The sequence below is a fragment of the Aquarana catesbeiana genome, linkage group LG10, assembly GCF_042186555.1.
Source record: "Aquarana catesbeiana isolate 2022-GZ linkage group LG10, ASM4218655v1, whole genome shotgun sequence".
NCBI lineage: Eukaryota > Metazoa > Chordata > Amphibia > Anura > Ranidae > Aquarana > Aquarana catesbeiana.
The window spans coordinates 3,902,103-3,924,854 of NC_133333.1; the positions used below are offsets into that span (position 1 = coordinate 3,902,103).

The window sequence follows — 22,752 nt, forward strand, 5'->3', positions numbered from 1 at the left end:
AATCAGGAGAGTCAACAAATGCATGTGGTAAATAAGTAGTAATCCCAGCATGCACTAGTTAAGGAGCCGGCAGCCGCCAGCAACAACCAGTAAACATTGTGGTTGTTAAGGAGCAGGCAGCTGCCGCATCCTTCACAACCGATGAGTCATCAGCTGTCAGCAGGGTTCCCCACTGACAGCTGAATGTAAAGGAAAGCTTTGCTGGTATTAAAAAAAAAAAATCACGGAAAAAATTGCTTGGTGCCCCCCCTCCCCAATCCATACCTGGCCCTTTGGGTCTGGTATAGATTTTGGGGGGAACCCCAAGCCATTTTTATTTTTTACATTTTGGTGTGGGGGCTCCTCATAAAATCAATAGCAGACCGAAGAGACTGGTATAGATTGGGGGAGGGACCACACTTCGTTTTTTGTCTTAATTTTTTATTGCAGGCAAATCTTCCTACATTCAGCTGTCAGCTAAAAAAAAAAAAAAATTATGGGAAAAATTGATTTTGGGGGGACCCCCCAAAGGGCCTGGTATGGATTGGAGGGGAACCCACGTCATTTTTTTTTCTTAATTTTTCATTGTCGGCAATTCTTTTTACAATCAGCTGTCAGCGGGGAACCCCACTGACAGCTGATGACTCATCGGTTGAAATGACCATTTATAGAAAAAATTATGTTGGCGTGGGGGTTCCCCTTAAAATCCATACCAGGCACTTTGGGTCTGGTATGGATTTTGGGGGGGACCCCACGCCATTTATTTATTTTTTCCGGCAATTCTTTTTACATGCAGCTGTCAGCGGGGAACCCACTGCCTACAGCTGATGACTCATCGGTTGCTAAGGATGCCAGCGGCCGCCCACTCCTTAACAACCAGCTATTTACATGTGTGTTAAGGATGCCTGTGGTAAATTACAGCAGGCTTTCACTGCTAAAATACCGCATGACTTTATAAAATAGCACAGGCGGCATTTTAGTAGTGTTCTTTACTGAATGTCCAAAAAAATTTTAGAAAAACGCTATGCGGCAACTCCATTTCTGTGGGGAAAAAAATATCAAAAAAACAAAAAAACAATATAGCGTATACAATTGCGGCACAAAATGTTTTTTTATTGAATGGTTTGAAAATTGACCTTTCCATTCCAATCTGCAGCTGCTGTAATTTTTGAAAAATTAGTCTAAAGGGACGCAGACCCTGCCACTTTCCTTATTAGAGCCCCGCAGTTGCAGCAGCTGCTTGATAATTATGAAGTCACTCCCATTAGACTCACTTCGCACATGGACACAGAGAAACAAACAGCTATTTCTTCAGAATAACAAAAGGTCGGAATCTACTACAAAGTTTGTTACTAGGGATGGGCAAACTTTCGCTGGCCCCCCGAACCGACCACTGCCAGTTTAATGCCATATAGTTCTGTGTGCGTTACTGCCAGTTTAACGCCATATAGTTTCTTTGTGCGTCACTGCCAGTTTAACGACGCCATATAGTTTTGTGTGTTACTGCCAGTTTAATGCCATATAGTTCTCTGTGCATTACTGCCAGTTTAACGCCATATAGTTCTGTGTGTGTTACTGCCAGTTTAATGCCATATAGTTCTCGGTGCATTACTGCCAGTTTAACGCCATATAGTTCTGTGTGCGTTACTGCCAGTTTAACGCCATATAGTTCTCTGTGCGTTACTGCCAGTTTAACGCCATATATTTCTGTGTGCGTTACTGCCAGTTTAACGCCATATAGTTCTGTGTGCGTTACTGCCAGTTTAACGCCATATAGTTCTCTGTGCGTTACTGCCAGTTTAACGCCATATATTTCTGTGTGCGTTACTGCCAGTTTAACTCCATATAGTTCTGTGTGCGTTACTGCCAGTTTAACGCCATATAGTTCTGTGTGTGTTACTGCCAGTTTAACGCCATATAGTTCTATAGTTTTGTGCATTACTGCCAGTTTAACGCCAAATAGTTTTATGTGTTACTGCCAGTTTAACGCCATATAGTTTTGTGGGTTACTGCCAATTTAACGCCATATAGTTTTGTGCATTACTGCCAGTTTAACGCCATTTACTTCTGTGTGCGTTTTTCTGTGTGCTTATTGCCAGTTTAACGCTATATAGTTCTGTGTGCGTAACTGCCAGTTTAACGCCATATAGTTCTGTGTGCGTTACTGCCAGTTTAGCGCCATATAGTTCTGTGCGTCACTGTATGTTTGGAGCATTATATTGCAGTATATTATTGTGTATCTGTGGAGTGTGTCTGTGTAGTGTGAGTACCCAAATTAAAGTGCACCAAACACCTCTTTACATTGATTAAAGTGCATCTACGTACAGATTTCCACTTCTCCTTTACATTTGCTTATAAGCACCGCCACCTACCTCCCAATAATGTCTGGGAGGACCACAAGGAGAGGCAGACGTTCCCTTGGCACTGTAAGGGGGCCAGCAACAAATGTGTCCACAGGCAAAGGTGGACGTGGTGGTCATCAGTCCCCAGGCAGGGCATCATTTCCTCTGATTAGTGAGTTTGCCCGTGCTATCCAGCCACAGCATGCAGAGGAGGTGGTGGACTGGCTTACTAAACCTTCCTCATCCTCTGTCACACAAGCAGAGACAAGTGTGCTGTCCCCTGCAGTTGCCAGAGTGGATAAACCTGCCTCCTTGTCCACATCTACGCCTGCCATAGCCCCAACATCAGCCATTGAAGAGTCAGCTGAGTTATTTTACCACAGCGTCAGCCACTTGCCCCTTGATGATGCCCAGCCATTACTGGATTCAGATGTTGGTTCTGAGGATGAGGATGACAGGAACATGAGCCTAGAGAGAGGGGGAACACTGGTAGACAAATTGTCATTCATGTTCCCCAAGCCACAGCATATTGCCAAGTTGTCTCCAGTGGTAATGATGATGATGATGATGATGATGATGATGATGATGAGGTCACTGATGCGACTTGGGTGCCAGATAGAGCAGAGGAGGAAACTGAAGGTGAGGCGGCACAACCCCAAGGAGGCCGACATCAAGATAGAGTAGAGAGCAGCCCCCCTATCCCATCACATTCTGTTATCTCCCGGCCCCCTCCCCAAAGCTCAGCTGTCTGGGACTTTTTCAGCACATCTGCAGCAGATCGCACTGTCGCTATCTGCAAACTATGTCTCAAGCACATCAAACGTGGCAAAAACCCACCAAACCATATGCATATCATTGCATTTTTTTTGGCCTTCATCAAGAGCACCTCTATAGGGTTACGGTGGGAAGGCGCCACCGACACCCAAAGACCAATTTTTACCCACCCGTTACTTCTATCCAAAGTCAAAAAGACACCAGAATGTATCCAAAAAATCTCGAATCTTGTTCCCAGTGCACTACATTGTGGCCTCATCATACAGACTGGCTCCCCAGCTGTTGCTGAGCAAAATAAAGGCAGCTTGCAGGGAAAATGTAATTTTTTTGGCTGCAGCAGATTCTAGACATGGTACAGATGCGCCACTTTACAGGTAGACTAAGGGGACCCCCAGGCACTATATTAGAAGGAACATTTCATTTTTAGGCTCTCACTTTAAAAAAAAAAAAATCACTGCTCATTTAAAAATTATATTTTTCACAAACTTTTTTTTTAATTGATACATGTCTCCCCAGGGCAGGACCCGGACCCCTATACCCGTTGTATGCCCAATTACTTGCATATAAGCCTCCAAAATGGGCACTTTTGATTTTTGACGTTCGGATCCCATTGACTTTAATGGGGTTCGTTAGTCGGGTCCGAACTTTCGCGGTGTTCGGAAGTTCTAGTGCAAACCGAACAGGGGGTCCGTTCGGCCCATGATCCCTATTTGTTACATTCCCTGCAATGCACAGAGATTACCCGGGGGGGGGTTTCCTCAACAAAAGCGGAGTCACTCTTTTAAGGTCGTCCATTCATTTGAACCAAAAAAAAAAGATTCATGCCATGTATACGGTAACACAGCGCGCCGCAACACACGTCCAATAGCAACGTGCATCGGAATACCATTAGAAAGGGCATTTGCACGGCAGCGTGAACATAAAGAGAACCTGCCACCAAGAAAGCAGCATTAGCGCTGCAAAAAGGGCACTAAATAAACCGGCTTCAGATCCGGATTAACTGACTTGACCCTCCACAGGATATCCAGACTACCCGACCTGCTGTAACAGGTAAGAGCTGGTAGTTCATGTTCAGAACAGGAAGTGACGGGAATTCTCTCCAACGGGACTTCCTGTCACGGTGACAACCACTCTCCCCATTTCTTCTACGGGTGTCATGGGGACAGGAAGTGAGGGAAATCCCTCCAGGACGAGAACCCGGCTCCGTTCACATCGATATTGTGAAATACGGGTCTCCTGGTTGGAAATTGCACGAGAACGCCCTGAGAACCTCGGATGCCGTATACACCCCTCCATACAAATATGTGAGCGCAGCAGGTCAGGCTTCCAGCATCTCTTCCCAATGAAGCTGCCTTAAGGATATCCTGAAAACCTGCCCTGTCCACCAGCAGCCGGATCTTCTTGATTAGCAGCCACATGATGTCCAGGTGCCACCAATTCATCTTCTCCACAGAGAGGCTCTGGGATGAAGTTACTTCATTTCCACAACAGATGAGGGAGCTTCACTACTGGAGACAGGTAACTGATTCAGAGCTGTCCCATATTTCCAGTGCCGGGGATTATGGAGGGGGGGGAGTTTGTAGTAATGACCCCCATCAGGGCCAACCATGGTGGTCGCAGCATTGGGAGTTCTATTACCCAACAATGGCCGAGAAATAAAAAAAAATACTTGTCAGCCTCATATACTGACATCAAAGACCCTCAACCTGGAACTGAGACAATAAAATTACATCTGAGGGTTTCCACCATCCCAGGTCTGTACACCCGCTGTGCCCATTATGAGGGGTTCCCACCATCCCTGTGCTGAGTTCCCGGGTCTGTACACCCGCTGTGCCCATTATGAGGGGTTCCCACCATCCCTGTGCTGAGTTCCCGGGTCTGTACACCCGCTGTGCCCATTATGAGAGGTTCTCACCATCCCTGTGCTGAGTTCTCAGGTCTGTACACCCGCTGTGCCCATTATGAGGGGTTCCCACCATCCCTGTGCTGAGTTCCCGGGTCTGTACACCCGCTGTGCCCATTATGAGGGGTTCCCACCATCCCTGTGCTGAGTTCCCGGGTCTGTACACCCGCTGTGCCCATTATGAGAGGTTCTCACCATCCCTGTGCTGAGTTCTCAGGTCTGTACACCCGCTGTGCCCATTATGAGGGGTTCCCACCATCCCTGTGCTGAGTTCTCAGGTCTGTACACCCGCTGTGCCCATTATGAGGGGTTCCCACCATCCCTGTGCTGAGTTCCCGGGTCTGTACACCCGCTGTGCCCATTATGAGGGGTTCCCACCATCCCTGTGCTGAGTTCTCAGGTCTGTACACCTGATGTACCCATTATGAGGGGTTCCCACCATCCCTGTGCTGAGTTCTCGGGTCTGTATACCCGCTGTGCCCATTATGAGGGGTTCTCACCATCCCTGTGCTGAGTTCTCAGGTCTGTACACCCGCTGTGCCCATTATGAGGGGTTCCCACCATCCCTGTGCTGAGTTCCCGGGTCTGTACACCCGCTGTGCCCATTATGAGGGGTTCTCACCATCCCTGTGCTGAGTTCCCGGGTCTGTACACCCGCTGTGCCCATTATGAGGGGTTCCCACCAGTGGCGGTGCGTCCATAGAGGGCGCAGGAGCGCCGCCCCCCTCTCTCCTGCACCCTTCAATCTTCAATAGATAGATTCATGCATTGCATGAATCTATTGTCGCCGCTGCTGCCCCCTATTCAGGTGTCCGGCCCCTTGTCGGGCGCCGGGCATCTGAATTACAGTGGTGGGGGTATTTTTTGGAAGTGCCTGATGAGAGCCATCGGCTCTAATAGGCTTCCAAACTGGTAAACAGTGGGCGCACTGCTGTGTGTTCGCTGCTTACGTAGTGCTGTGTTAGGGAATCAAATAAATTGCTTCCCTAATACTGACCCGGCTCTCAGCCAATCAGGTGCACCGGGTCTGGTTACCTGTCACCTTGATTGGCTGAAGCAACAGGCACTGTGATTGGATGTCTATCGGGCGTCCAATCATAGCAGTAGAGGACAGGAGAAGACATCGAGGACTCGGAGGGAGCGTGGAGGAATGCGCTGACCCGAGACAGGTAAGTGCCGAACGGGAGGGACACTGGCGGCATTTGATGGAGCAAACTGGTGGCAATTTATGGGTACAGTGGCTGCGTTTGATGGGCACAGTGAGGCTGCAATTGATGTTTCTTTTTTTTTTTTTCAGTTTGCACCCCCCCAAAAATGTTAGGCAACAGCCGCCACTGGTTCCCGCTGTGAGAGGAGACACCTGTACTTACTGTAACTGTCCTGTAATATTCTACCTTTGACCATAGATGATAGAACACCAAAGTAGCTGTGTGTGTAGACTGAGCTCCATATACTGTACAGCACAGCAGGTATGAGGGTGGTGACATTAGATATGGAGCTCAGTAATACTCGGCCAGTCACTTCTCCATGGCTCCCAACTGTCCCTCATTCAGAACAATGTCCCTCTGTCCCTCATTCAGAACAATGTCCCTCATTTTGGTCTGATCTATATAGTTGTATATAAAGTACAATACTTATCTATCAGAAACTGTTTCCCAATTTTCATTCAATTTCTAATTTGCTGCAAATGTACATCCCAAAAGCCAAAATAAAGGAATAGTACTGATTAAAAAAAGCATTTGCAGATTTAAACAATCATTTTTTTAGTAAAATTCTCCTTTTTAAGGTTGGCGTGGCAGGGGGTGTGTCCTATCCCTACATACTTTTGCTAATAGGTGACCCTCATTATCATGTCAAAAAGTTGGGAGTTGTGCTTCTCTGATTATTGACCCAGGAACAGGAATATGAGGAATACTTATCACTTCTTCATGGCCTGCCTAGTGTCCCAACTGCCTGTAATACTGAAAGAAACCACTAGAGGGCAGCATATGCACATTTATAGTATTCTTATTCTGTATCTATGGACTTTGCACAGTACTACTTCTCTTGTCCTGTATGTCGGGTGTAATTCTCGGTATCTGTTCTTATTCTGTATGTATGGACTCTGCACAGTACCACTTCTCTTGTCCTGTATGTCGGATGTAATTCTCAGTATCTGTTCTTATTCTGTATGTATGGACTCTGCACAGTACTACTTCTCTTGTCCTGTATGTCGGGTGTAGATCTCGGTATCTGTTCTTATTCTGTATGTATGGACTCTGCACAGTACTACTTCTCTTGTCCTGTATGTCGGGTGTAATTCTCAGTATCTGTTCTTATTCTGTATGTATGGACTCTGCACAGTACTACTTCTCTTGTCCTGTATGTCGGGTGTAATTCTCGGTATCTGTTCTTATTCTGTATGTATGGACTCTGCACAGTACCACTTCTCTTGTCCTGTATGTCGGATGTAATTCTCAGTATCTGTTCTTATTCTGTATGTATGGACTCTGCACAGTACTACTTCTCTTGTCCTGTATCTCGGGTGTAATTCTCAGTATCTGTTCTTATTCTGTATGTATGGACTCTGCACAGTACTACTTCTCTTGTCCTGTATGTCGGGTGTAGATCTCGGTATCTGTTCTTATTCTGTATGTATGGACTCTGCACAGTACTACTTCTCTTGTCCTGTATGTCGGGTGTAATTCTCGGTATCTGTTCTTATTCTGTATGTATGGACTCTGCACAGTACTACTTCTCTTGTCCTGTATGTCAGGTGTAATTCTCGGTATCTGTTCTTATTCTGTATGTATGGACTCTGCACAGTACTACTTCTCTTGTCCTGTATGTCGGGTGTAATTCTCGGTATCTGTTCTTATTCTGTATGTATGGACTCTGCACAGTACTACTTCTCTTGTCCTGTATGTTGGGTGTAATTCTCGGTATCTGTTCTTATTCTGTATGTATGGACTCTGCACAGTACCACTTCTCTTGTCCTGTATGTCGGGTGTAATTCTCGGTATCTGTTCTTATTCTGTATGTATGGACTCTGCACAGTACCACTTCTCTTGTCCTGTATGTCGGGTGTAATTCTCGGTATCTGTAGGCCGGTCAGTGATTTGTGGTATTGCCCCTCCCCCCCAGGTATGGCGATGTTTTGCCGGAAGCGCTTGTACACGGGGTCCCCAACGGCGGCAGAGGTGGCGGTTAAGCGATGCTCTTCTTGTCCTCAGTCCTGTAAGCCGGTGTTGGCTCAGCGCAGACACAGAGAACGATTGTTACTCGGAATTTTCCAGAACAGGAAGCCGGGAAAACGCATCTACAGAGGGAAGTGGAAGTCCTACGATGACGTCCGGCCCCGGGCCCTCAAGGATCAGCACCCCGGGGCCCTGCCGCTCATAGAAGGTGAGACAGACAGATTTCATAATGAGGTGTACCTGGGTAGAGTTGGGCCAAACAACCCCCCCCCCCTAGGTTCGGTTCGTACCAGGACTCCCGAACATCGCAACAGTCCAGACCTGAACTCTGAACTCCATTAAAGTCTAGTCTTCTTCAAGGTCCAAGCAGTACTGCACTAATACGGCTACAATCAAATCAAGTTCTTTACAGACCAACATTCCAGATATGAGTCCAGATTTCGAATGATGAAGGTCGTACTTGGCCTTTCACCACATTCCCCAGATCATTGTTCACTAATATTCACCGACATGTGTTCTCTGATGTGAAATGGGGCTTGCAGTATGATTCACCCTTTATAACCCAGGAAGGTGACATTCTCTACACATTTACCTAAAAACGTACCCTGCACATCCGCCAGTCTGACGTGCTGCATCTCCACTCATGTTTAAAGGTGGTTGAGTGGTCTGGTGCCGGAGGTAGCCGGTCCTTTTGATATGCCATAGTAATGGCTTCTTTGGGATCCACAGTGTTGATTTGTCCTTCACAATCTGATTGGCTACTTTTGTTTTACTAGGTTATGAATTGACTGTCTAGCTGTAATGAAGCCGTCACAGGCCGGGCTTTATTGGGTGGTGTTTTATCTTGCAGAAGGATCCCAAATTTTTGACAATCCTGTGTATCAGCCTCCTGGAGATAAGACCCCTCTGTGTTCTCATCCTATGGGCTCCTTGGCACTACCGAATACCCAAAACAAGGCATTAGACCACCCTTCCAGGGCCTCCCCCCACATCCAGGACCCAATGAAGAGGAGAGAGGAGGTTACAGAACGGACAGTTCCCACCCACCAGGAGCCAAGAAAGCAGGAGGTCTCAGGACAGTCAGTTCCCACCCACCAGGAGACATGGACACAGGAGGTCAAAGCACAAACAGTCCCCACCCATCAGAAGCCCTGGACACAGGAGGTCTCAGGAGAGATAACTCCCACCCACCAGGAGCCAAGGAGATGGCAGGTCTCAGAACAGGCAGTTCCCACCCTCCAGGAGCCAAGAAGATGGCAGATCTCAGGACAGGCAGTTCCCACCCACCAGGAGCCAAGGACACAGGAAGTCGCAGGACAATTAGTCTCCACCCACCAGGAGCCAAAGACACAAGAAATCTCGGGACAGACAGTCCCCACCCACCAGGAGCCAAGGTACAGTAACCTAGGACCTCTTGCTCTGGCCTAAATCTGTTTTTCCATTATTTTAGCAAAAATGTTCTTCACATTTTTAGGTACAATATGGTTTCCCCTTCTTGGAGGTCACATGTTCTTCTAGACTTAATCCATGTTCTCAGTAGATTCTCACTTTTCTTGGTGATTGCTACAAGACAAAATTAGAGGCCAATTCCCAATTTACTAGGTCACTCATCCCTAACCAAGGTCAAGGACCATGGCTATAGGGAGGGCCGAGCTAGTAACTGCACCCAGGCCCATGGGGAGGGGGGGAGCAGAGTAAGGCTATGATGCAACCAGGATCTCTGACTTATACAACGTTTAGTAAGCAGTGTGATTATTTTACGACTCCCCCATGACCTCTGACCTCCCCCCATCAATCTATTGATCGATTTTTCTGATGATGTTATTTTTCTACTCAGCCTGTTTGAGAGACTGATGAAGAAAGGGTCGTACCGTCAAAGGCAGAAGGGGTCCAAATTTGTCCACACACGTGAGAATATCTTCTGTGGTGTTTGTTAGCTTATAGTGGTCATTGCTCAGGACCTGATCTTTGTGTCCTGTCTCCAGAACCTCTCTATCAGGACTATTGTGTGCACTACACCAAAGGTGGCCCAGGCCAGTCCCCCTTCATCCTCTCTGTCAATTCCTCCCTGGCATTGGCTGGCAACACTTCCCCAACTTTGCTCAGAAGTTACCCCAGCGATGGGGCTCCCCGTCAGTACACATCTTCTCTGTGGCAGGAGCTACCCGAAGTGAAGGAGAGAGGGATTACTGAAACCATGACGATGCAAAGGAAGCAACTACAGGAGGTAAGAGGCAACCCAAACCCACTAGTGCAGGAAGTGAGGGGTGTCCTGAACCCACAAGTGCGCAAGGTAAAGGGGTGTCCTGCACCCACAAGTGCAGGAGGTCCAAGGTGTCCTGCACCCACAAGTGCAGGAGATCCGAGGTGTCCTGCACCCACAAGTGCAGGAGGTGCGAGCTGTCCTGCACCCACAAGTGCAGGAGGTGCGAGCTGTCCTGCCCCCACAAGTGCAGGTGGTGCGCGGTGTCCTGCCCCCACAAGTGCAGGAGGTCTGAGGTGTGGAGTCAGGTCCAGAGATGGTTAATCAATGATGGTCAGTGTGGATACCTTTTTAGTGACTTCATTGGTGGTCAGCATGTCCAGCTTTATCTGGGGAATCCAAATCCTCCAGAGGTAACCATGAGGTTCCTCCTCTTATTGTAAAAAGATGGGACATCTGACTCTGGGGGAAGGAGTCTCCTGGGATGTGGACCTGTACCTTAACTGAGTGTGGGGTGAATTCATCATAGACATTCTGTCCACAAAATGGGTCACTTTGGAAGTCTACTGCATTCCTTTGGTCCTGAAGAAGACCTCATTCAGTGCAAAAACTAAAAAAATATAGAGCCTCTCAATTACTTTACCAACTGTGGTAACACATCACTCCGCTCATCAAATGGCACTTAAGCCAGCCATGTTGAGCTCCTAGGTGTCCAATCGGCAATGGGCTGGGTAACCTCCACCCATGGCCTCCAATGTTTTCTAGAAGCCGGATTGCTCTGTCCAGTCTGGTTATCAGTAGACATACCCCTGTGGTGTTCTTTATCCTTGCTGTCCTCACCTCTGATTGGCCTGTCACGTTGGTAGGATTCTAATGACTGATCTGGTTGTGTCTCCCCCAGGCAATGTTTGAGGTGGTGGTATCGGAGGCCTCCTACCAGCGCAGCCTCTCTGTAGCCGTCAATCACTTCCAGAAATCCCAAAGTCTCTCTGACTGTCTCGTTACCTCTGACAAGCACACGCTCTTCTCCAATCTCACCAGTGTCCGCCAGGTCAGCGAGAGGTACAAGAAAAATCTTCATGGTCTGCTCCTTGGTTTCCCCCAACAGCAAAGTGTTCAGTCCTAAATCCTTTCTTCCCGGTTCCTAATAATAAATCCTGAACATTTATTTTATAGTGTTTTCACAGCTCTCTAGAGGGACAGATGGTATGGAATTTGAGGAGAAGTGTGAGCCGCATAGGGGGCAGCAGTGAGCCATAGGATCAGATTACATGCAGCTTGTGAATTCTGTTTTAGTTTCTCTTAGAGCTCAGTTAAGTACAATTTTGCTGTATAAATATAAGGAGATTAAAGGGAATTTTCTCTCCCAAAGTCCTCGTTGTTAATATACACTTTACTGATTCACACTGTGAGATAAAACCACACGTTGGAGTTGTTCGGTCTGTTAATTTCCTACAATGTAACAAAGTTACTGGCAGATTTAACCTGTCATCGTTATTTGGCATTTGTCTGCACCATTGGACCGCCCAATGGCTCGGTTCCATGTCGTTCTTGGAGGGATATCAGTCTCATTAATATTCACCAATAAACTCGCTTCAGGTTCCTACTGGATCTAGAGGAAGGACTGGAGAAGGACATCTTCCTGAGTGACCTCGGAGATCGGGTCCTGAGACATTGTCCAGTCTTCCACCGAGTCTACATCCCCTACGTTACCAACCAGATGTACCAAGAGAAGCTCATGCAGCAGCTGGTGTAAGTCAAGAAATGGTGACCTCCATATACAAGTACTGCCAGTCACTGGGGGCAAAAAAAGTACAAGTTCTACCAGTCACTTTGCCATTGGTTAGAAAAAAAGTGATAGGTAACAATTATACTGAGTAAAGTGTGTGGTGTTGGGTTTTTATATAATATAAAATGATAGGTATAGACCCTCCACCCCAGGGGGCGGCTATGGGAGCTGCACTGCCCCCACCCTGAGACACACACTAGGTTATGGACAGAAGGCGAGGGAATATTTTGACAATTTTTATGATTCTTTCAGGAAAGAGACATTCGTATCCTTTTTGTTACATTTTTCAGTTTTTATCTGTAAATATGAAGTTTGTTTATACATTTATTACAAAATTATTTTTTTTCCTGCATCAAAATCGGAGCAGTAGTCACTCGAGAGCTGATGCACATGGACAATTGCTGGCATCAATGTCCTCTGATGGAAAATTCTCCACGTTTTCCTGCGTCCCTGGAGACGCAGGAGGTGTGCACAGCTGGCTACAAAAGTTAATGACCACCATATATGATATGGAGTGGGTGGTTCTGCTCTTTCTTGCTTCTTTCTCTAAATATTGGAATGTTCCCCCTCAGACAGTGTTGGTGATGGAGTTTGATGGAGTTTGATGGAGTTTGGTGCTGGTGGTGTATGGTGCTGGTGGTGTATGGTGCTGGTGGTGTATGGTGCTGGTGGTGTATGGTGCTGGTGGTGTATGGTGCTGGTGGTGTTGGTAATGTTAATGTTGGTGGTGTTGGTAATGTTAATGTTTGGTAATGTTGGTGGTGTTGGTGGTAATGTTGGTGTTAATGTTGGAGTTTGGTGTTTTTGGAGTCTGCTTTGGTGGTATTGCTGGTGTTAATGTTGGTGTTGATGGAGTTTGGTGTGTGTATATATGTGTATATATATATATATATATATCTATATATATATATATAAAATTATATAATATTCCATCTTTCTCTCTTTGTATCAGCCGAGAGAATGGAATGTTCCTTCAGGTTCTCCAGCAGTTGGAGGAGCAGCCGGTTTGTAAGCGACAACTCCTGAAATCTTTCCTGGCCCTCCCCTTCCAGAGGATAACCCGCCTGAAGATCCTCCTGGAGGTAAGTCGTCACGTCTCGGCCCGGAATGAGCCTCATGTTGGTCGTTTTGTCATTCTTCTCCTCTTCATAGAATATCCTGAAACTGGCGCAGAGTGATTTCAGGCTGGTGTCCTCCATTGGAGACGCTGCGTCCGCTGTTGGCCAGGTGAGGTTGTATATTTGGTGGAGAAGGTGTGGCCAGGTAATTCTAGCTCACCGGGTGTAATCTGAATGATGGGGGGCGGAGGGGGGGGGGTTATCCTGTATATAGAAGGTTTGCGATGTTTAGTTCTGGAATATTCTACATGTGATGTTTTTCTGGAATGGCGCGGTGACCGCTATCACCTGTGTGCAGATCGTGACGCAGTGCAATGAGGGGGTGCGCAGCATGATGCAGACTGAGGAGCTCGTCCTCCTGGAGAAACGCATGGACTTCCAGAACACAAAGGTGGGGCACTAATTACACCAAATTTCATGAATTCATCCTTTAGGTTGTGTAAAGTTACTGTAAAGAGGACCCGTCAACTCAGTTCTCCCCCTGACAATGACTTCATCTGCTTTTTGTCTGCAGAAGGATGGCGCCATCTGTGTTCAGGCATCATCCAGGCATTGCCTGTGCAGTACCTGGAGGGGAGACTGAGGAAATGACTCCTCCTTCTTCTACAAAGTTACAATGTACAGTCTGATGACTGGGGGAGGGGAGACTGAGGAAATGCTTCCTCCTGCCTGCAGCAGACTGATGACATCATCTCAGTCTAGGCGGAGTCACTGACTGACAGGTGGAGGAGATCTGTTGCTGTATATAAGGGAATGTCTTCCTGGAGACGGGTCCACTTTAATACAACATTGTATTGGGTCGGAATACCAGCAAATGTATTTCTATCATTTTTTGTCCCGGGTTCCTGTTTTTTTGCAGGCTGTTCCTCTCATCTCCAGGGGGCGTGTCCTCATCCATCATGGAGAACTGATCCGGATCTTCTTCCAGGACCCCAGATCCGGCCACCGCTCCGGTCTGACCACCAAACCCATTTACCTCCATCTTTTCAGCGACTTGTTGCTCTTGTCTAACAAAACAGAGTGAGTGTGAGCCGCATCCGTGATGATGATGTTTTTAAGTAAAACCTTCTTCTGTTTTCATTACACACCTTATATTAGTCCCAGTGATGTCATCACCGGGTCTCTGTGCTTCTCTATGCAATGTAGACAGATCAAGGCTGGGCTCTATCTGACTTTCTGCAGCTTCTAATGCACATGGTGAGAAGCTCAAAGTGTGCGGTGAAATCAGAGGAAGACATTTCAGGAGGGGGGGGGGGATATAAAATCTCATTAATCTTCTTCTATGACATCATTATAAAGAAGACAATGAGGTATTTCTGGCCATTTAACTCTCTCTCTGTCCCCCCAGTACAGGGCGTTTCTTGGTGACGGATTACGCCAAACGTGGACAGGTGAAGGCCGACCACATGAAAGCCAAAGCTCTGGGTCTTCCCAGTCTGGTGTTCCTCCTCCGCCTCACACAGAACCACCTCGGCCTGAGCTGTGATCTCGTCCTCCAGGCGCCCAGCGAGTAAGTCCCGCCCTCCACCGCGCCCCACCCTCCACCGCGCCCCGCCCTCCACCGCGCCCCGCCCTCCAGGAAAGGGACGCATTTCATGGCTGCTCGGGATTCTTCTTTAGCTTCTTCTCCCTCTTCAAATGTTATTTCTGTGGTTTGGGTGATGTGAATATCAACTATTTATGAGTGGCTCCGACTTTCTAAAAATTAGATTTTGTGGGTCTTTTAAACATTTTTTTTATTTTTTAATCTTTTGTTGCAATTTGGTACAAATAATAATCCGAGAAAAAGCTCAGCGTGGCGAAATATCAGAAATGAGATTTTCCATCTTCTCTTCAGTTCTTCCTTCTCTTCTTTTCATGTATTTTCTTTTCTGCTCCTCTCTTTCTTCTCATACTTCTTCCCTTTTCTGATTTTTTTTTTTTTTTCCCCTTCTTTCTTCTTCCCTTTTCCCTCTCCTTTTTTTTTCTTCTCTTCTATTTTCCTTTTTTCTTTTCCTTCCTTTTTCTTCTCTTCTCCCTTTTTTCTTTTCTTCTCCTCTTATCCTTTTTTTTTCATCTCTTCTCCTTTTTTCTTCTCCTCTTATCCCCTTTTACTTCTCTTCTCCTTCCTTTTCTTCTCTTCTCTTTTCCTATTCCTTCCTTTTTCTTCTCCTTTTCTTATCCTTCATTTTTCCTCTTCTCCCTTTTCTTTTCTTTTCTTTTCTTCTCCCTTTTCTTTTCTACTCTCCTTTTTCTTTTTTTCTCTTCACCCTTTTTCTTTTTGTCTCTTCTGCTTTTGTTTCATCTTTTCTCCTCCTTTTTCCTCTTCTCCCTTTTCTTTTCTTCTCTTTTCCCTTTTCTTTTCTTTTCCCTTTTCTTTTCTTCTCTTCTCCTTTTTTTTCTTTTCTTTTCCTCTTCTCCCTTCTTCTATTTTTTTTGTCCTTTTTTTTCCCCTTTTCTTCTCTTTTTCTTCTCTTCTCTTCCTTTTCTCCCTTTTTCTTCTCTTCTCCTTCTTCTATTTTTTTTCTCCTTTTTTTTTCTCTTTTTTTCTCTTTTTTCTCTTTTTTTCCTTCCTTCCTTCCTTCCTTCCTTCCTTCCTTCCTTCCTTCCTTCCTTCCTTCCCTTTTTTTCTTCTCTTCTCCTTTTTTTTTTTTTTCATTCTTCTTCTCTTCTCCTTCATTTTCTTCTCTTTTTTTTTTTTTCTTTTCCTATTCCTTTTTCTTCTTTTTTTTTTTTTTCCATTTTTCTCCTCCTCCTTTCTTTTCTTCTCCTTCCTTTTTTTTCTTCTCCTTCTTTCTCCTTTTTCTCTTCTCCATCTCCTTCCTTTTTTCCTTTTTATTATATTATATTTTTCTTGTATGTTTTAGACAGGAGAAGGAGGATTGGATCGCACAGATCACCTGGCAAATGTCGCAGGGGGCGGAGTCCTGACACACACTGAAGATGGAGGTACACACAATACTGGGTTGTAAGTAATGGGGGGGGTCTGGAGCCAGAAGACAGGACAAAATATGAAGAATAAGAAAAAACTTTAAAGGAGAAGACGGCGCACAGGTCAGATAAATGTGAAGCGGAGATCCATGTTTGGTGATTTGTAGAGAAGGTCGGGGTTCCCCTATATCGATTGTCATATATTCGGCTGATCTGGGGGCGTTCTATGGCAGGAGGATCAGGTCCAGGATCAGCGAGAGGAGATTCGGTGACCCTCAGGAGACATTTAGTGGTTATTATACCACCAAAATCCTCCCCAGAAATGTCACCCTCTCCATTGACTCCAATGTACTTCACTGAGACCACCAACACGGCTCCGATCACCAAAATTGGGAAAATTAAACTGAAGTCTCACTTTTTTTTTCCCTGAAAATTTGAGGAAATAAACTCTTGTGACCCGTTCCTACCAAAGTCTTCCATTGCGGTTTGTACCCGGGATGGATAATTCTGGGTGTATTATTCCTTCAGATCTGGGGTTCCTGAGTGTAGCCCCCTCAATGATACAATGTTCTTCTCTGATCTGAATCCTGGGCGTAGCCCCCCGATCTCATTATCCCCCTCCAGCTGTTGGGTCCTCCTCCCGTGTCCTCTGACCTGCGGACACAATGGGCGCTCCTGTCTATGTTCAGCACTATTTATACCTGGCACAGGTGTCAGCTGTGACCGGCACAATGGAGAAGTCATCCGAGTCCTCACCTGCTCTCAGCTCCTTCTGAATCTCTCCATAGAGGTCCAATGTGACCTCAACACTGCCGGGAAACACCTGGAGAGGACACGGCCAAACCAACACGTCCAATAAAGGGGTTGGGGGAGGGGTCGGTGTCTCTTGTAGGCCGATGTCTATCTGCAGCACCACCAAGCCAGATGGTCCAACTGGAATCCACTCGTGTATATAGAACGGGGTATTCCAGGCCACGGACAAGGGGCAAATCCACCCAAAACCAGATTCTAAAGTGGACCTGTCCTTAAAGTTCACACTCTGCACCGATCTCCAAACTCCATCATCCGGAAGGGAAAATCCGGATCTCAATATGACCTGAAGTCCAGGCAAAGGTCACGAGGTTCTAGCAGCATTGTGGTGGTTTCATGTCCTCAGAGATTGCAGGAAGTGGTTGAGTTGGACGGATGCCGGCTGATGGTCTTCCAACAGGAGGAGCAGAAAAGTGAAATCACTACTATGCAGGAAACGAAACCCGTCTGTCCCCCCCCCCCTCCTATACATAGGAACTCCAATCAGGAACCAGACTTTCTACTGGATAACAGACATGATAATAGAAAGTCTTTTTATTATGTAGATCTCGTTCTGTGTGTCTAAACAACAAAAACTACATTTCCTTTCCAATGTCAAGGTGCAGGGTGGGACCGCAGGCTCCTGTCACATGATTCTGTACATGGGGTGGGCGGGGCTGTATTGAGCTCAGAGGTGTGGTTCTAGTGTGAAGGTGCAGGGTGGGACCGCAGGCTCATGTCACATGATTCTGTACACAGGGTGGGCGGGGCTGTAGTGAGCTCAGAGAGGGGGCGGAGCTGGAACCCGGGAACACACTTGTCTGTATTGGCCAATCAGAATCCTATTCATGTTCTGGGGATGAATCTGGAGCTCCGATTTAATGTGAATAATTTATAAAATGACAAAACGCGTCGCCTTGTGCGGACTGATACCCTCAAATCCTTTCCTTGCATTTCTTGTGTCATTTCAGATTTGGATCAATTGGAAGAATCCGTCAGATGTGGGGGATGCGCCGCTTCATGGACGAAACGATCGATTATTTTTTTCCCCAGAGGTCGGTGACCTTTCAGACTGTCGACATCTCCTGGGTCAGATATGGGGTGACCTGCTCTGCTGTCGGCAACTTTTAAACGACCAATCGGAACGCAGGATTTGGAAGTGTTTATTGCTGTGACAGGTCCTCTTTTTTTCTGTGGCCACCATGGGAAAAGTGAGGGATGGGGACACCCCAATATCTTTCCCGGACCCCTCCCCCCACCCCTGAAAATGTTATCATTTTATATATGTCGAGTCCTCCTCTGGAAAGGGGACAAATTCGGTTTTCTTGTCTCGGTGACCTTCTATAGCGATCTTCTGTCTGCGTCTTCATCGGTGGGCAGATTGGACATCCCCCCCCCCCTCCTGTGCTCCCTATGGCAGCTAATAGGCATACCTGTGTTTATATTACCTGCACACAATCGCCGACCTTCTCTAATGATCAACCAGGTAACAATGGGCCATTGGGGGAACTACAAGACCCAACATGCCCTGCCAGGTGTGAGTCCCCCCCCCCCCCCACTTCCTGTCCTGGTGGCACTGGCAGGAAGTAAAGAAAATCTCAGCTGGAGAAACAACAATAAAAGTGAATGAAGGTTCTACTCCCTGCCCCTCCCCCAACAATGAAAAAAAAAAACTTGAGATTTCCTCACTTCCTGTCCTGGTGGTGGTGATGTTGTCACTGAGACAGGAAGTCAATGAAAACAGCAAAAACCAATGACAGGGGTTCTAACCCCCCCCCCCTCAAGACCGAAAAAGCTTTGACTAGTATTGCATTTTTAAAAACAATATTTTCTATATGTTGAAGTCTTGTGTGTTTTTGTTTTGTACATTCTGTTGAAATAAATGTAATTTTTCTATATGTGGGACTTGTCTGGTGTAGATCGGATTGTATGTATGACGGGGGAGGGGGAGGGGTGCCGACTTTGAATATAGGAGGATCGAATCTCCACTCCGTGTACGAATGCCCAGAGTGATCATTTATTCAGTGAAGTGTATTTATATCACTGGCCCCGTGTGCCCGCTTCAATAAGGTTTCCTATGCTGCATTTTTTTAATTGATTTGTCTGTCTTTTTTCCTTTTTTTTTTTTTTTTTTTTTTTTTTTTTTTTTTTTTATTTTATTTTTTTGCATTGTTTTTGGGTTTTTAATTTTTTTGTTAATTTTTTTATTTCGTATAGATTTGTGCTTTCCTTTTTTCCTTCTTCTTTTTATTTAATTTTTTTTTATTTTATTTGTATTGATTTGTAGTTTTTTTTTTTTTTTTTTTTTTTTCCCCCCTCTTTTTTTTTTTTTATTTTTTTTATTTTTTAATTCTTGACTTTGTGTTCTTTTAATTTTTAATTTTTTTTTTGTATTTTATTTTACATGGATCTGTGCTTTCCTTTTTCCTTCCTTTTTATTTTCTTCTATGGATTTGGGTTTTCCCTTTCCTCCTTCTTCCTTTTTTTTTTTTTTTCTTCCTTTTTTAATTATTTATTTATTTTTATTTTTTTGCACTGGTCCTGTGTGCCTACTTATAAGGTTTCCTCTGCTGCATTTTTTATTGAGTTGTCTTTCTTTTCTTAATTTTTTTATTTTATTTATTTTTTTGTGGTGATTTGTGTTTTCCGTGTGTTTTTTTTTTTTTTTCCTTGTAAAAAGGAAATCTGACACATTTCAGGGGATGTAGAAATCCTTCTTCAGGGCTGAATGAACACGAGATCTGGTGTTATTGTGGTGTTATATAAGTGTTATTGGCGGTGAGGTGCTACACCAATTGAATTGTTTTGTTTACATTTATTTATTTTTATTTGATCTGATTTTTTTTCAAAACAAATAAAAAGAAATTATAAAAAAAAAAAAAGATGGGAGGTCTGGACAGGATTGTCAGACACTCGGATGATCGATAGCCAACAGTCATATTCATAGACTCCGGCCGGGACTGTCGGCTATTGATCATCTGACAATCTGATCGGTTCCGGATCATCGTGTTCATTCAGCCCTGAAGAAGGATTTCTACATCCCCTGAAATGTGTCGGATTTCCTTTTTATAGGATTCTGGATTTTTCTATGTGGAATGTCACTTCCATCCTCTCTCCTTGGACCTTCCCCAGACCTCCTCGAGCGCACAGCGTCCTGCGGCCTCCACTGTAACAATTCCTCATCTTCTACACCCAGCTCCTCCTTAGCGGGAGATTTACTCTTCACTCCATAGAAACGCAGGCCGGATGCGTTCCAGATGCTTTTCTGCATGAGCGTTTTTGATGCGTTCCAGTGAGTTTTTTTCCCCTTCTTTTTTTTTTTTTTCTTAACTTTAAGGGCCGGTTCACACCACATGCAGTCCAGTGCGTTTTATTTATTTTTTTTTTTTCCCGTATCAAAAACGCATAGAAAGTAGGTTTAATGGTTTTCAATGGCATCGTTCACACCAGTGCTTGCGGTTCAGTTCCAGAAAAAAAAAAAAAAAGTAGAACGTGCTGCATTTCTCCTGCACTGGACTGTCCCGGAACGCTGTAAAAAGCATTAAAAAAAACGCACCGGAACGCACATGTCCTTATTTAAAGTCAAGGGGAAAAACGCACGGGAAACGCAACAAAAACGCGCATCTAGAATGCATCCGGATTGCGTTTCTGTTGGAGATGAAGATCTGAGTTTGGGGCTCATCGTCCTTGTCCCCGTTTTTTTTTTGCTTTTGGGGGGTCACCATGTACTGCACAACCCCTCAGCACAGCAGATCCTCATATGGGGCCTTGTAGTACCCTAGTATGAGCAGCAGGTGGCAGCAGTGAGCTGTCATGCAGTATATACATTGATCTGTATTGGGGGCGGAGTAGTTGGTGGGGTGTGGGGCAGTTCTATATCTTTTATTAGAGAACCAGAATTTTCATATTTGCCGCTGAGAAGAACCGAGACCCCCCCTCTGAGGCGCGAGGCCCCCCCGATAATCTCGGGGCTTTGGTTTTGGCGTGATTTCGGTTAGACATGTGCAGAAAGAAAACCTTTTTGTTTTGTTATTTTACATAAATTCGTTTAGTTAAGTTTGTTTCGTTCGTTTTCGGAATTCGTTTCGTTCGTGTACAAATTCGGATCGATTCGAAGACTTTTGGAATCAATTTTAGAATAGTTTTCGAATTTCCAAAGAGAATAAAATAGAATGGAAAATATATATTTTTTCTATTCCCTTATTTTCTATTCTATCTTCTTTTCTTTAGGGATTAGAAAACTATTCTAAAACGATTCGAATTCAAATTTATTTATTTTTTTTCGTTATTTCGGATTCGTTCAAATTCGTTACTATTCTAATTCCAAAAATTCGGATCCATCCGAATTTCCGAAAAACTTAAAATTGCCCGAATTTAATCCGGAACGAACTGCACATATCTAATGTCAGTACCGTGAGGGGGGCGTTTCTTTTACTTGGCCACCAATCAGATAGAAGGCTTATTGGACCCCAGGGATGGCCATGCTGGGACTTGTAGTGCAGAGACTCTGATACAAGGTTATCTTCTGTCCTTGGATTGTATTGATGTCACACGTTGTACAGGCCGGCCCTGCTGCTGGGACTTGTAGTTCTCCCAGATTTGATTTATACGCTCTCATTATTGTAATGAAATGGGGAGGGGGGGTGAACCCTGAGAAAGATCCAATAATCGGAGAGAGGACTTCGTCTCACGATGCTGGGAAAAGGCCGATTTCCTGGCTGTCAGGTAGCACTGTGCCCTCTCGGGGCTTTCTGACCCCGGAACAAGCATGCGCCAAGTGAAATACAACACCCCCCCCCCCCGAATCTGCATGCTGGTCCCAGTACAGAGACTCGCATACTGAATCCGCATGGACCGCCATGTCAGCCGGGCAACTGGCATTTTCAGGAAACCAGTAACGGCCCCCCCCCCCCCCCTTGTTGTGGAAGCAGGGACGGGCATGCTGGCTCTTGTAGTTCTCCGGAGCGTCTCGGAGGGCAGCCAGAGAAGACCTGTTTTCCTTTTCGGTACCGGCCGTCGCCTGCAGAAGCCGTGGCCCTGTCGGTTTGCTCCTCCCCCTTCGCCTGGTGCTCGGCTCAGATGAGGATTCGCACAGGTGGGGAGGAGGAAAGAATTTCTTGGTCTTTTGAAGTCGGAGTTTGGCTGCGGGGAAGACGTCTCCTCCATCTGCCTCATTCATCATCAACTCCGCAATTCCAATTTTTCATTTTTTTTTTTTTTGCCAGAATTCCATCAGGTGTCGGCGATTTTTTTTTTTTTTTTTTTCCCACCGGCCCGCCATGCTGGATGAGTCCCCCATCTGGACTCCACAGGCCCGAATTCCTCCAAACAGCTGCACATCGCCCGTCACTGGCCGCCAAAAATAGCCAAAACCTCCGCCCGCTTTTCTACGAGAACGGTAAAGCCAAAAAAAAAAAAAATTATTTTACATTTGGATGGGATGAGAATTGGCTGCTGTCTGTGTCCCCATTGGGGAGATTTCCCTTCACTTCCTGTCCCAGAGTCACAACAGGAAGTGAAATAAAATCTCTGCAACGCGGGTGGAGATCCCCTGCGAGGGCCCTTTGAAATGAGAGGACGGCTGGCGCTCCCCAATTTACCGAAAATCGGTAGTGAGCCTTTTTTTTTTTTTTAATACAAATAGGAAGTAAAATAGTAAAAAAAAAAAAAAAATCAACAAAGGGTGTCATTAAAAAATATTAAAGCCGAACACCAGCCAAAAACAAAATAAAAACAAAGAGCAAATCAAAAGGTAAAAATAACATAAAA

At 45.5% G+C, this 22,752-nt stretch overlaps 1 protein-coding gene across 1 annotated transcript; it reads left to right on the plus strand.

Moving 5' to 3' along the window:
- Positions 1-8,123: 8,123 nt before the first annotated feature.
- On the plus strand, positions 8,124-16,309 carry LOC141109775 (rho guanine nucleotide exchange factor 19-like). The gene is made up of 12 exons (XM_073601059.1): positions 8,124-8,382; positions 9,025-9,568; positions 10,012-10,082; positions 10,160-10,401; positions 11,279-11,439; positions 11,977-12,129; positions 13,119-13,248; positions 13,319-13,393; positions 13,583-13,675; positions 14,144-14,304; positions 14,633-14,794; positions 16,131-16,309. Exons 1-12 carry the CDS (start codon positions 8,124-8,126, stop codon positions 16,192-16,194), a joined length of 2,115 nt encoding a protein of 704 aa, XP_073457160.1. The 3' UTR covers positions 16,195-16,309.
- Positions 16,310-22,752: the final 6,443 nt, after the last annotated feature.

Excerpts from the sequence above, each read along its gene's own strand:
- LOC141109775 (XM_073601059.1), top strand. The coding sequence starts at position 8,124 with ATGGCGATGTTTTGCCGGAAGCGCTTGTACACGGGGTCCCCAACGGCG. Across the intron at positions 12,130-13,118 it reads AAGCTCATGCAGCAGCTGGT|CCGAGAGAATGGAATGTTCC; the intron begins GTAAGTCAAGAA and ends TCTTTGTATCAG. Across the intron at positions 13,249-13,318 it reads GCCTGAAGATCCTCCTGGAG|AATATCCTGAAACTGGCGCA; the intron begins GTAAGTCGTCAC and ends TCCTCTTCATAG.